General features: G+C 39.6%; 1 protein-coding gene across 1 annotated transcript in view; it reads right to left on the reverse strand.

Moving 5' to 3' along the window:
• Positions 1 to 14,438, reverse strand: part of RALBP1 (ralA binding protein 1) — a 32,883-nt gene continuing 18,445 nt past the window's right edge. Inside the window, exons 3-10 of the mRNA XM_066561645.1 lie at positions 8,359 to 8,817; positions 6,232 to 6,581; positions 4,661 to 4,822; positions 4,061 to 4,192; positions 3,457 to 3,564; positions 2,596 to 2,717; positions 2,051 to 2,174; positions 1 to 1,810 (exon numbers count right to left, since the gene is read on the reverse strand). Coding sequence (XP_066417742.1) covers positions 1,547 to 1,810; positions 2,051 to 2,174; positions 2,596 to 2,717; positions 3,457 to 3,564; positions 4,061 to 4,192; positions 4,661 to 4,822; positions 6,232 to 6,581; positions 8,359 to 8,817 — 1,721 coding nt within the window. The 3' untranslated portion in view covers positions 1 to 1,546. The remainder of the gene's footprint in view (positions 1,811 to 2,050; positions 2,175 to 2,595; positions 2,718 to 3,456; positions 3,565 to 4,060; positions 4,193 to 4,660; positions 4,823 to 6,231; positions 6,582 to 8,358; positions 8,818 to 14,438) is intronic.

A 14,438-nucleotide genomic window follows, 5' to 3' on the forward strand; every position in this document is an offset into this window, starting at 1 on the left:
TTTCAAATGGCTGTTGAATTTATTTGCTTGATAAATACAATCCTAACAAAATAAAAGTTAACCAATATTAAGAGATTTGTCTGAAGAACATTAGAAAAATCCATGACAATTCAATAGGAATTAGTGTGAATTAAACAAACAAACAAAAAGTTTAAATATTGCCAGCAAATATAAAATGTATGTAACGAAGGCAAGGGAGAATGCTTTAGTTTACATTTGTAATCTGATCACATTTTCTGTGTTTATAAACTTTTTTCCAAATTTTAAAAAAATACTATGCTGTTTTTTCTATAACATATCAAAGCATTATTTGTACAAAAATCAAATCATGGCCAATGATTCACAACAGTGCAATAGATAAAGAATACAACCACATCCAACAGGTGCTGAAAATAAATATCCAGATTAAAAAATAAGATAGCCTATATGCACTCTGTGGAGTTTCTGTCTATCTATGGATTGAGGGCTGAGTCCAATGAGCGTATCCAAAACATTAAAGGGCCCTTAAATGCCAGTGTGGGTGGAGGATTTTGAAGGGCAGAAGCATTAAAAACAGCCAAACCCAAACCAAGTCCCGGGTAGTGGTGGTTGATTTGTTAAACACCAACAAAAGGAGGCTATTGCTGAACCCCCGGTGCCTCCCGTTGGTGTGGCTCTGCGGGCTCCTTTGGAATCCCAAGTGCCTGGCATTTGTGCAGGGGCAATGCTGTATTGCTTGGTCAGGCAGATACGTCCTAAAGACATGACCCCTCCCATCCCTGCCTACAAGCAGTGGCTTTTTCCAAGAGATGGAAACATTTAAAATGGATGAAGACAAAGCGCTTGGCTACACGGCAGCAGTGTGAACAGGGCCTGTCTCAAACAGGAGTGATGAGGGTGGTTAATGATGAGTCAGTGAGTTACCTACACTGCTAAAGGACATGGACATTTCCATCATTTGGGGACATAAATAACATCTCTCAAGTTTTTACACTTATTCAGTACATCTCAGAACAGAAATGAAGCTTAAGGGCATGTTAGGTAAACATGATACCCCACAGTCTCCCACCGTTTCAGCCAACCCAGAATAAATTTAAAGCTCCCTTGTATATAATCTGCATCAGAAAGGTATCAAAGGCACAAGCAAGAAGTGACTAGGTTAATAAGCAGAGATAATGGTGAATGAGGATGAACAGATCCACAAGGCAAATCATTAGTAAGTGTGGGTGGGTTTTGTTTTACTGAAAAGGAGATCTTCCAATTCTGCTCCAGTGAATGTAAATAATGATTTTGGTTTGAAATAAAACTGTTACTGAATTATTTTGAATCACCTGAAGGAAACCAGTCTTGAAATAATCTGATACTAACTGGAAAACTCTTCTGGCCTCTCCAAACTCACCTGAGTCTGATGAGTAGAAGCCACAAGTATTAGAGACAAAAGTCTCCAGGGCTTAAAAGAAAAGTTTCTTTACAGAATGTACACAGCCACCAATAATTTGTGCAGTTTGACTCAAATTACAGTAATTTGCACAGTTCGGTTGATTTCGTGCATAGCCAAGGAGCCAGATCAAATGGGAGTTTCTTTCCTGTCTTTACTTGGGGATGGCTTGACTTGCTGCTCCTTGCTTGCTTTTGGCTGCTCTTTGGCTGCTTTTGTCTCCAGGACAGTGTCTCTCTGCTGCTGAGAAACGCCCCCGCGCTTTTCCGGCTCCTCTTCCTCCTGGCCCTGCTGCTCGGATTTTGCGCGCTGCAGCAGGCGGAGCTGCACCCGCAGCTCGATGATGGCCTCGCGCTCTTCGTGAATCGCTTGGTTCAGGTGATTGTTCTTGATCTTTTAAGGAAGGGAAACAAATGCCAGGGAATGACAATATGTTCCTCTGACACACAGTAGCTCAGGGGTGTTTAGCACTGCTGGCCCAGGCAGCAACAGGGACTCGCACACAGCAGTAATTTAAAAGCTGCGTGTGGCTCACAAGCCTGGGCAAAACTGATGCACACAACCAGTTTGCACCTGTGCAATCACATGAGCACCACAGGAGAGAACCAGTGAATGCTAAGAACCAAATCCTACCTCCAGTTCCTCGTTCTGTCTCTGCAGATCCTCCAGGATGACCTGCAGCTCCTCCTCATCTTCACTCTCACTTTCACTCTCGGAAGAGTATTCCTCGGTTTCGCTGCGGCCGTGCTGCTGGCGACTGAAAGAGCAAGGGCAAATTCCACTTTAAATGCTTCCTTGAGTCTGCCAGAACTGTGGCAACACAAGAGACTTAACTTTCATCCCCTCAATCATCTGCCAGTGGTTTAAAGAGCAAAATCAGACTTCCATTTCAAAGCTTAATTACAAAAAAAAAAAAAGCGGTGATTTTATAGGGGGATTTTTTTAGTGCACAGGGTCAAGTTTCCTTTACATCATAATTCCATTGTTAAAACAATAGAAAATATCCTGCAAGATTCAAATTTGTCAAGACTTCAATAAAAACAAGTGGCTTTCAACTGTGATGTTCACTGGGTGAGCTTTTAAGTGTGGTTTGGAGTATTCTTTCAGCAAAGCATTTATGCATTTTTAATCCCAGCATGCTATCCTGGCTGGGCTCTGCTGTGAGCTGTCCCCTTTACCTTTGTATTTCAGCTATTTCTGCTCGGAGCCGATCTATTTCTTCCTTCTCGGAGGCGATCTGTCTCCGCAGAAACTGCTCCATGGCCAGCAGCTCTTCTTGTTCTGTTAAAATCTCATTCTCCTGCAATGATCAGTTAGTTCACTTAAAGACTTGACTTTATTTCCTACAGGAACATACAATAAGTATGAGATGATGCTGTTCTCTGAAATACTTTCGGTGGCAGTGGTTAGCATGTCTGCTTTGAACTTTGATCCATCAAGACCTCAAAGCAAATAAAAAGTTCAAACCCAACAATGTCTGTTCTAAATCCTCAAGATAATCACTATACTGAATAGTTGTGGAGATGACACACCAAATCCTGGTATGTTTGGCTGCCTTTCCTTAAATCACAGGGGAAAGCTCTGGCCAACCAGTAAAATAACTAGAAAAACTGAATTACGTGTCTTTGATCTTCTCCCCTCTGTACTTTCCTCCTTATATTCATTTTCAAAGCTACTGGGGGAAGCAACAGGAGGCAAAAAAGCCAAAAGAGTTGCCTTATTTCCTTTGATCAGCAGGAAAGCAGTTAACAGTACTGAACCTGGCTACATTGGGAAGTGGTGCTTTCTATGTACATGAACAACAAGGGCCACTTTTTTTTCTTTCACAGTGTCTCCTTTCTGCTGTTAAGCTCTGGGCTCACTCCTGCAGTCAGCATTCCTTCCCTGCTTCACTGGCCATTAAAACAAAGCCTTGTGGACACAGAGACCCCTCTGAGCCTGCAATGTCCCCTCTGCATCACAAGGGACAAAGGAGTGTTTAATAGATCTGAAATATAAAATACCATTACCAGGCAAACAGGTAAGTGCCTGCCAGCTACCTGTGCAAGCAGAATATTTATAACTTCTTCATTCTCATTCATTTCTTCTTTGGAGACATCCTCCTTTGAAAGGCTAGCAATTTCTTGTGCAATCTTTGTTTCACACTCCTGCCAGAGAAAGAAAACAACATTTAAAAGGACAGCTTCCCTGGGCAGTGTATTTGCTCTAAAAAATATTTTTTTAATGCTTTATTTTCCAAATTTAGAACCACCATCACAGTTGTCTTCCAAATTTTGAGCATGGTCTGTCCCATCTGTGGGACATAAAATAGTTTAAAAAACACTTCTCAGATTTGTTAACCTCAAGTCTTCCAGTAATTCCTCTTGGTACTCTAGGACTCAATGCAATGAGCATGTGCCCTAGCAAACATTAAGGTTTTCATCACACACACATTTTTCGTGAACAGCTGTGAAGATCTCCCTGTCCCTGTGAGAGCCAGCTAAGCAGAAAACACAATTGCTCATCAGGCATGTAAAGTTAAAATGAGAAAATCTGCAGCAAAGAAGACTGAAAGGTGTTTTGATCTGACTATGTGTCTCTGCACTGTTATGGATTAGGATCCATGATTTAGCTGTCTGGCCAATAAACAGGAAAGTTACCCACCTGTCTCTTAGCTTCTCTTAGTTTCCTTTTAAGAGCTGTTAAGATTCTCTGCACCTCCCAGAGTCTCTCTTCTTTGGATAAGTCTTTTATCCCTGCCTGCAAGTCTCTGTGTAAACAGTTCAGAAGGAACTCCTAGAAAGATTGCCAAAGAAATCATCTTTAAATATATTGTACCAGAGCAGATTGAAAAGGAAGATGTTTCTTGCTTTGTGGCAATGGCCTGGGAGTTCTGGTTTCAAACCTTGACATGTCCATGAACAAGTGTTAACACAAACCCAGCATGGATCCAGAGCCAGCTGAAGAGCAGTACTAAAGAAACCACCCTCCCTAATGGGCTCTCCTGACCCTCCTCCCACAACCAAAGTACTGACCTGCATAGCAAAGCACTCCATGGATGACACAGCTATGAGCATCACAAGACCATAACAACTTTCCACACATGAAAAAGGAAAGGAAATCATCAAGCTCTTCCCAGTGGTCTCACCAATAGGATAATTGTGATGGACTTAAAGCACGTGTTACAAACTTAGGAGAATTTTCTACTGAATGTATAAAATCCAGGGCAAAGATAAACAGAAAAACACTCAGGTAATTGCCAACCTGTCGCCTGATTTCTTCTTTGATGCTCTCTTGTGTTTCTGGAAGTGCTGGCATTGTTGCCATATTTGACCAGCGAAGAGGTTTTGTCACCTGCTTGAGGGTCACATTTCCAAAGAACTCTTGAACATGTGTAAAAAACACGTACAGGACCCGATTGCTGATCTGAAAAGGACAGGGGGATATTGGTTAAGATGATTTATTCTCATCATCTTTATCTGCAAAGCACAGTGTCCTCCAGAAACAGCAGCCTTTAGTAAACCTTTCTGTGAGCCACAGTCATGTCAGTCTGTCTTGAGATTAAAATCTGGATTGAAAAGTATCTTTACATTCAACAATGCGGTGTTGGCCTCAAGGGATCACTTCACTGTTTCTCTTACCTGTGCATCTGAGACACTTTCATACTAAACTCAGCATCTTCACATCTCTTAAACAACCAGAATTATTTCCATCACTGATAGACACAGAAATGCATTCAATCTCTTTGTACTCACGTAAAGACAGATAGCAAGAGGGAACATCAACCCTACTGTGTTATACCTGACGGCTGGCTACACCTGCTCTCTCTTCCCCCAACCTCTAAGTATTCTTACAGCTTCTCTCTCTGATGACTTAATATAGTAGAAAAAAGTAGTATGCAAGTATCTTTCACTATATTCCTTGTTTTAACCTGAGACAGAAGCAAGTATATTTATTTTGATACTTTATCTTCCACTGACATTTAAAAAATTATCCTGAAACAAATATTAGAGTTGTGTCATTACCTGCACTTCAATTGCTAAGATCTAGTTACCAACAAAACATGATTGGGCCTGCATTGTTTTACCCTAATTGTAACTTCTTTTCCTAGCTAGAGAGGTTTCTGGCATAGCAAAAAAGCCTGGAATAACAGCTGGCCCTTCTGCTATTGGGCCTCCACCTGGACTCTAATTATAAAGTCAGGCTTTTCTAACTTGTGGTGTTTGCTCTAGAAGATCCACACCCAGTAATGCCACATTTTCATCATGCACAGGACTAATTCTGAGCTGTGTTTAATGAAATATTTCCAAGATGTCTATTAAGGAATCAAGCAATCCAGAAACCACAAAATCTTACTGGAAAACCAAGTCAGTTGTTATTCCCCAGCCATTTGGCTGCAGACAACAAAGCCATTTTAACTAAGTCACTACTGCATCAGGAAGATCTACGTGCAGGACAGGGTTCATATTAAAATTAAGCAACAATATCTTAACTAAACTATCGCTGAATCAAAACCACACAGAAATTGTGTAGCTGTATGAATTACTGAGCAAAATCAACATTAAATGACTTCTCATAACAGAATTGAAAGACAGCAGTCTTTGTAATACTCTGATAATAACCCAAATATCAGACCCACAGTATGCAAGCCCACATGCAGAAAGTCTTTTGTTCCCCCTTTCCCAGCATTTCAGGTTCCTGAGGCATAAAGAGGAGCTGTAAATTAGCTACACTGTATCAGACAATACCCAATTCCCACCTGCAAAAGAATTCCTACAAAGAAATCTTTCTTGGGCTGCAGTTCTGCTCTAAGCCTTGCAGTGTGGAGCACGTACCTGAACAGTAGGGCTGAGCACTATAGAAATATTCTGGATGTTCATTTTTGTTTCTAGTTCCTTTGCAATAACATGGTCCATATGCACAATCAGCCATGAAATCAGGAGATGGTTACACTCTGGCAGCTCTTTGAGCAGCTTCTGGCACTCCTGAACTTTCTCAGCTTCTGTGCTCTTTCCACAAGCATCTTCAAAGCGGGGCATGAGCTCTTTGGTAAGCAGATTTTCGGGCAGTTCCCGTAGGTACTGTTTGAGCAAGCTGGCGACTGTGTTGGGCTCATATTCCTCCAGGTTTGGAGATTCCTCGCGATCATAGGCTGCCTTCAGCTCGTCAACTTTTGATTTTATTCCTTGAAATAGTTAGATCAAGAATTAAGAGAAAATTTGACTGTAAATGTCTAACAGTTATATTTAAACTTTTGGTTTTGGAGATGCCTTTATTTCACCTCTCCTTACAATTTCAGATAATTGAGAAGCACCTTCTAAAAGTTATGCACATGTAACAAAGTGAAAATCGTGACTCAAAATTACATGGTCACTGGTTCTAAAAGCACTGACTACTCCTATGAAGCAAAACCAAAGCACTGACAGAGCTCTGAATCAGAACAGGTACCAGCATTCCTTTTCATCAAGGAACACAAAATAGGGTGAGGAAAGGCTGGGGAACTCGAGATCAATTGTGTATTTGCATTAAGCTTCTTTCTGGCTGTTCAATTACCCATCCCTAACCCAGGCAGCAAATATGTTTTTAGTTCAGATGCTGTGTAACAAGCTCTACCTATAGCAGCTTTCCTTTGTCAAAACAAACCCCACACTTTTTAGTTTCCACATTTCCAGCTGGCCCTCCTCAGCAGAGGAATCTCACACAGGATCCTTGATTTGAGGCACCACATGATTAAAAGTGTGTTCACAATTATTCAACCCAGCCAAGATCTTCTACAAGGTGTTTGTATAACTCAGTGACATTCCGATCTTCCTAAGCTTGGGGAAATTTCATTCTTGCAGCTCAAACACCCACTCGAGTTACACCAACTTGGTGCACAACCCTGGCTTGGCTCATACTCAGTGAGCACAACTGGGCACACTCAGCCCCTGGAAAATGCCAGGAAAACATGCTCAGTTTCACGGCCAAAATGAGCCATCACAACAGCTGCAGGCCACTAAGGCACGGCAATGCTCTCTCTGAGCTCTCAATTTAAACAATGCTACACGCACAAGAGGGAGCTGTTGCACTGGAGAACATGTACAAAGAACACAGCAGAAATTAAGGAAAACACACCTGTGAAAACCCCCAACACATCGTGTGTAAAAAAATCAAGCAACCAAAATGTGTCACTAGCAACTGCTTAAGGTGCTGCAGTATTTCTGCATGCCCACCAAACACCATGCAGATGGACAGCAAGAAGATAGCTAGTGAAGCCTTTAAAATCATTTCATTACTGGTTTACAGTGAAGGGTAACTTGATTGAACATGCTTTTCCTGAAATTCCTTTCCTTGCTTGTTCTTGGTCCCTTCCAATGTAGCCACAGAAGTACTTACAGGAGCTGCATTTCTGGTGCAGCTCACAAATAAAGGGACTGTTTTGTCCAATGTGACTTAAACTGAGGTTTCACTTATGTAAGCTGGTGTTACACAACTACCACACTTAATTAGCTGCTGTTGCTAACCTTAGTGAAACTTGCATTTTCTGCTTATAAGCAAATTTGCTGAGAGAAAAGAAGTTTTCAAGAAAAAAATATACAATGGGACTAAATGGAAAAAGCAACTTAGTGGGAAGCATAAGCAATGAAATGGTTATAGCTCATCTTTGCTTTTGCTATCAGCTACCATTATATTTCTAAAGCAGAAGAAAAAATACAATATACTAACACATGTTATTCATTGCTACCATCCCATGACAAAAGCCAAAATAGGTGTGTTTTTACTGGCATTAAGTAGTACCACCACATTACCAATTTTTTCTGGTACTTCAGACCTACAAGTCTGCTAAACTTTGGCTAACCTGATTACCTTCTGGATAATTAATGGAGCTATAAACAGTGTGCCTAGATGTTGGAAGTGATAAAATAATAAGAAATTTGCAAGTAAAGACCTTAGGAACCTGGATGTCAGTGTGCCCAGAGTACCTGAAACTCTGTAGATGCCTTCACATTTCATGCCATACTTCTCTACGTAATCTATACATTCACGGAAAACTGCTGGCAGGCGGATGCCATCGTACATCATGGTCCTGTCTACTGCGTCAGACAAAGGAATGCCAAACACGGGTCTGTGACTTGGAACATCCACTTGAGGTATCTCTGTCTCTTGAATTGGCTTTTTCTTTTTCTTCTTCTCTTTCCACTGTTTTACAACATCTGCTGCAGTTAAGTCTTTTGACTTTTTCTCTTTGTGTTTGTCTTCCTTATGTTTTTCTTCCTTGTGTTTTTCATCTTTGGGTTTCTCTTTTATTTTAAAATCCTTCTCCTTCTTTTTGGAAAAGCTGGGTTTCTTGAAGACATGTATTCCCTTGGAGCGCTTCAACTTGGAAGGACTTTCAGCTTCGTCACCAGAACTGTCCTCTTGAAACGCAGCGTAGCCTTCCGCTGTTGGGCAAAGCAGGAGAAGGGAAGGGGACAGCTGTGAGTCTGTTTACTTTCCAGACAGCAACAACAAGAAGTTGCATGTAAGGAGGAGAGGGAAGAAGCAACAAGAATTAAAAAACAGTGCCTGTCTGACTCCTCGGAAGGTTTTCTTTAGTTAGACACTTGAGTGGATAAGGATTAAATCAAGTTGTATAATTACATCAAAGATAAGCCACAGAGCTCCTGAACGATCTAAACAATGAATACTTTATGTACTTACTCATAATGGCTATGTCCATCTTATGGGCTAGATTCCCATCTAATAGTCAAGGAAATGCAAAATAAAAACAACTGTCTGGCAACTTCTCTATGTTCCTGCAATCAACAGTATAAGAGTTGCTGTTAAGGATCATTGACTGCATACATAGAAGTCTAACAAATTTCAATTAACAACAAACTAAACTCCAGCCACCTAAAGTCCCAATCCTTTTCCAAAATATTATGAATTTAAAGACAAGTATGAAGTTAATAAAGTTTCAGTCTCAAATAAAATCCAAAAATCCCACTCCAAACATAAACCAAAAAAGCACTAGCACTTACTTTTCACTAGATGAATAACACAATTCCAGTAACACTAGAACAATACCTGCCCATGAAAGTGCAGATTTGCCTTAAAAAGCACATGGGAGAGATTCAAACAAGTCCCTGGGCTGAGCACACCACTCCAGCAGCAAACATCCAAGTGCTGTCTAAAACATGCACCGGGTGCTTTTAAGTCGCTACGCCTCTGCAGCTGGCCCTGCCTCACCTTCAGGCAAGAACACAAAAGTCTTTAAAGGTGGATTACAAAAAAACCCCAACAAACACACCAACAAAAAAAAAAAACAACCCACAAACGAACGCAGCAACATGCAATCCAACACAACTTTCAAGCCCACTAATTTTAATTTTACATATACAGAACCCCATGTAAGAAAAGTAAGCCTGAAACCTGGTCAACAATGGTGACATTGGACACGCCATCAGCACTAGCCAGGTCCCCAAGGCAGTGGGCAGCAAGCCCCCATTAGGAGCCCTTTGAGGCTCTTCCACTGCCTACAGGCAGAGCCTCTGCTCGAGTGAGGCAGCACTGACAGCCAAGTGCTCCTGCTGCCTGAATAGTTTTGGGCAGAGGAAAATTACCCTCTTGATAATATTCGAGCATATCTCGCATGAGGCTATCAGCTATAATTTTTTCCAAGTGGAATATCTGCAGAAGAACCAGGGGGCATTTAGTCTTTCCTCCTTCCAATTCTGAACTATACCAGACTGCAGAGTTTCTCAGCATTTTTTCAGCATATAAAAGAACTGTCTTTATTTTGAAGCCTCCTTGACTGGTAGAAGATAGCTTGTCATAGTCAAACAAATATAAGAATTTTATTAAAGCATGGAACTACCATAAGATAATTGCAATTGTTGAATCAGCTCAGTCTTTGCAGCTGATACTCTTCCCTAGGACTACCAAACACACACTTTCCTAGAAGACTGAAAAAGACTGTAGAACTGTTCCTGTCCAAGTGGATTTTAACATAAAAATGCAAACGTTAACTGAAGGCCAACCAGCAGCCAGGACTTCCCCTCCCTGCTTACTGACTATGTCACTTACTGGTTTTTGTAAACTAAACCCAGAAAGGGGCAAGGATTCAAATCTCACTCTGGTACAGAAGCAACTGCAGATCCACCAGCTACAGGACAAAGCAGGAGGACACATCTTGTGTTTTATGAGAATGACATGGGGCTGGCACCAAGGTTCAAGATGAACTTCAGAGATGTAAATTCCAAACAGAGAGCCAGGTGTCCCCCAGAGAGAGCCCGGAACAGTCTGCCCTCAGTGCTTCCTCCTGGGTAGCTGTGACAGCTCCCAGTCACACAGCGTGGGGGTCCCACACGCACACCAGGAAGTGCCAGCACTGGAACACAGGCTGGGAGGTTGGTGCCACCAACAGAGCACTGCTTACACATCCCAACACTGCACTCTGCAACACAATCTCCAGAGCCTTCCTAGGTCTGTGGTAATGTAACACCAGCAAGAGAACATTACTGAATCTGGTATTTCTTGAATTCGTGAGAAGACATCAAAGAGCAAGTTAAATACAAACCCAGCCTTTTAAAATTTATCTCAGTAACATAAGTCAACAAAGCTTAGAAACATAAACTAATACAGATTCACACAGAATATCCCAAGAGAGGATTTGCATGTCTCTCAAGAATAGCCTGATTTTCTTTACTATACTTTTGGTTATAAAATTGCTGTACCTCTTTCACCAGTGATGCAATTTACTGAAATATACACAACAAAAGTTTATATAGAAGAAACATTACCAAAAGTGCTTGAAAAATCAGGTAGTTTTAAATATGGAAAGAGTATTACCTACAGTATAGTAAACTGGTATTTCTGTCCACTGTTTCCTCAAGACTTCCAGGACTAATAGTACCCATTTTCCCATCACTCTATGCCACTGACATTTTCCTCCATCTATATGAGAACAGTACTAATGTAATAAATACTCCAATTTCACCAGCATAATGACACAGCATAATCTGCCAGTTCCTTTTGTTAGACTTTCCTTCCATAAGCATGCCTTCATTGCAGTTATTTTAAATGCAATGCTTCAAGTTACGTTACATGTAATGTAATGCTTGAAGTTCCCTTATCTTACTGAGAATTATAAAAAACCCTATTATTATTATTATTATTATTATTATTATTATTATTATTATTATTATTATTATTATTATTATTATTATTATTATTAAGAACAACAACAACAATAAATTCCAGTGTTACTCTGGAAAAATCTAGTTTACAGGCTTATAATCTTTGTCATGCAGCAAGTTCAGTGTCTCTATCAGTCTGCATACTTGGGAATACTTCTGTGTTCTCATAACAAAGCACCAAAGTCATGCTGTAGTATTTATTGTTAACTCCAAGGGTGGCATTATTCAGATCTACCATTTTGCAAACCTACTGCAAGAGACATTTTGTCCATTGGGTCTCTGATGGGTTTTTTAAAGTAAATTACAACTCTACAGCTGATTTGGCTCCCCAGGGAAATCTGCAGGATCTGTAATTAATTAATTGAAAGAAAACATGGATGGCTTTTACATATGAAAGAATTAGTAGGTCAAATATGACTGAAGTGCAGTGCAAGCATGAGTTACCTAATGTCAGTTTGTCAGAGGGACTGTCATCAGATTGTACAGCATTTCTAAGTAAAACTAAGACACACAAATGCACAATGAGCTTGAATAGATGGCTTCTACCTCCTCTCCTTGCCCACAAGATGCATTTTTATTATCAACAGAAACTTCCACCTTACAGACACTATCAACACTCACTATCCAACTTTCAATTAGATCAGTTTGTCTTTAATATTCACTTGATTCACTGATGTCACCACAGCACTGCCAAACAAATTCTGCATGCAAATTACTCTGCAGCACCGTGCCAGCAGAGCAAATGAAGCTGAAATAAGAAATTTCTCTTACTTTATTTTGATTTAAAATAATCACTGGCATTGAAAGGCAAACTTTTAAACTATCTGCAAATGGTACTTTGCTAATTAAACACACAGTGGTACATAGAAATATACAGTGATTTGTCAGCAGAACAGGATGTAGCAACGCACCCTATTTATCCCAAAGATAAACCCTGATATGAAGAGCCTCTAATCTTTATCAGGTGTAAGAATAACCTTTTAGTCTGCAGATCTGAAAACTGTATTCAGAGCTTCTCCACACATTGGACAGTAAAAATGTTTTGTTTGCAATAGCAGTGGTTTGGTTTCAGTCATCTACATTCTAAAGGAACACAGAGGAGCCCTGTCCAGCACATCAAGGATCTGTCTTTCAAAAATATTCCCTGAAATTTTCAGAAGAGTTCATATCAATGATCCTACTAACCTTTCACGTATAATTTAGTACAATTCAAATAATTCTCCATTTTCTTGAGAATTGTACAAAGAAAATCCAGTTTCTTGTAAACAAAAAAAATCCTAGCTGTATATTGAACCCATTCTGCCCATCAGCATCAATCTTCAGAAGTAAAATGAATAAGCAGAGTAAGATCTACTCCATACAGACTCTTTATCTACAGAAATTCTAATGGGAAGAAGAGCTTCTTCAGAGGTATTTTACCATAACATTTTTCTTCTGCAAGGAACTGCATATTTTATGGCTTTATCAACATGTGATTAGTGACAGGTGGTTAAACATTTTCAAAAATCAATTACAGTGGTTGCTGTTTCACATAATCCATTGCTGCTTAACACAGATCCACTTTTGCACTCCTGCTGTAACAGGACAAGTTCTGTTTGAGTCAGGGAACAGATCTGATTTAAAACTATGCCAGTAAAAAGAAAATTCCTTTTAATCCCTAGTAAATCTCCTAATCTAACTCACTCTACAGCCAACCAACACCCAGTCTATCAAAAGAGAGGGGAGAATAAAAATTAGTGGCTGAAACATTTTTCCAGTAGCTGATATTCCACATAAAAAACAATATTAAATTGAATTTTCTATTACCTCCAAAACATTTTTAGCACTTTTCCCCCAGAATAATTGCTGTGTATCATTAGGTTACTGACACTAACATGAAAAAATCAAATCATTAAATAACTATATCTATGTACAAAGATATGGAAAAGGATATTTTGCTAGCACACAAAAATGCTTTTTTATATAGGTGATAATAATGAAGCTAAGAATACATTACTCTTGCAGAAATTATTTACCTGAAAAACCAAACTGAGTAACTTTGGGGTATTTAACCTTCCCTGCTGCTCTTCAAGCACTTCTGAAGTTTACATTTAGAGTATTATCAAAATAGCTCAAGATTTTGTGGGATTAAATGCAGATACAGTTTCAGGTGTTAGAATGACTTTGTCATTAATTCACTAATATTGCAAGTTCAATAAACACTCACTCTGTCATAATGTAATGTTAACTTGTCTTTTTTTCACTGACACGTTCAGTTATATTTGTTTATATCCCAAACAGCATCATCATGGCAGGTTGTGCACTACTCAAAACCAAAGCAGGTAACCAGAAAAAATGAAAAGAAACAATCTGAAGACACACAACAAAATTGAAAAGGTGAAATAAAATGAAGAATCGAAAGGATGGGAGGAATAACAAAGGCCAAATCTGGAAGGAAAACTCTTAAAATCTACCATGATAAGCAACTGCACAGAACACTTGCAATTTAGACAGGTAAAGTCTATGTTGAGGGTATATTTACAATATTGATTATTTTTGGAGTGTATGAGATGTACTGAAAGCTTGGTATGTAAATTACTCTTCTATCTGACTGGCAATTATATGACAGACATATATTAGGGCCAAGAATGCTGAATGCCCTTTACATTAGTGCTGTAAGAGATTATTTTGTTCCTCCCAGATTTTGCATTTTTGTGTTCTTTGAGGACTTTTTCATACCTTTAAAGGTTCTTTTAAGTAACAGAGATTGCTTTATATCAGCTATAAAATCAGCTATAAAATGTGTTGCAATCTCTTGTGGAAAAAAACAGTTGCAGTGCCAATGTGCACAGACCCGTGTGGATTTGCTGAAGTAGCATTTTTCCTCCTAAACAACAGCCTTCAGC

The sequence above is a fragment of the Molothrus aeneus genome, chromosome 1 (genome assembly GCF_037042795.1).
Source record: "Molothrus aeneus isolate 106 chromosome 1, BPBGC_Maene_1.0, whole genome shotgun sequence".
Taxonomy (NCBI): Eukaryota; Metazoa; Chordata; class Aves; order Passeriformes; family Icteridae; genus Molothrus; species Molothrus aeneus.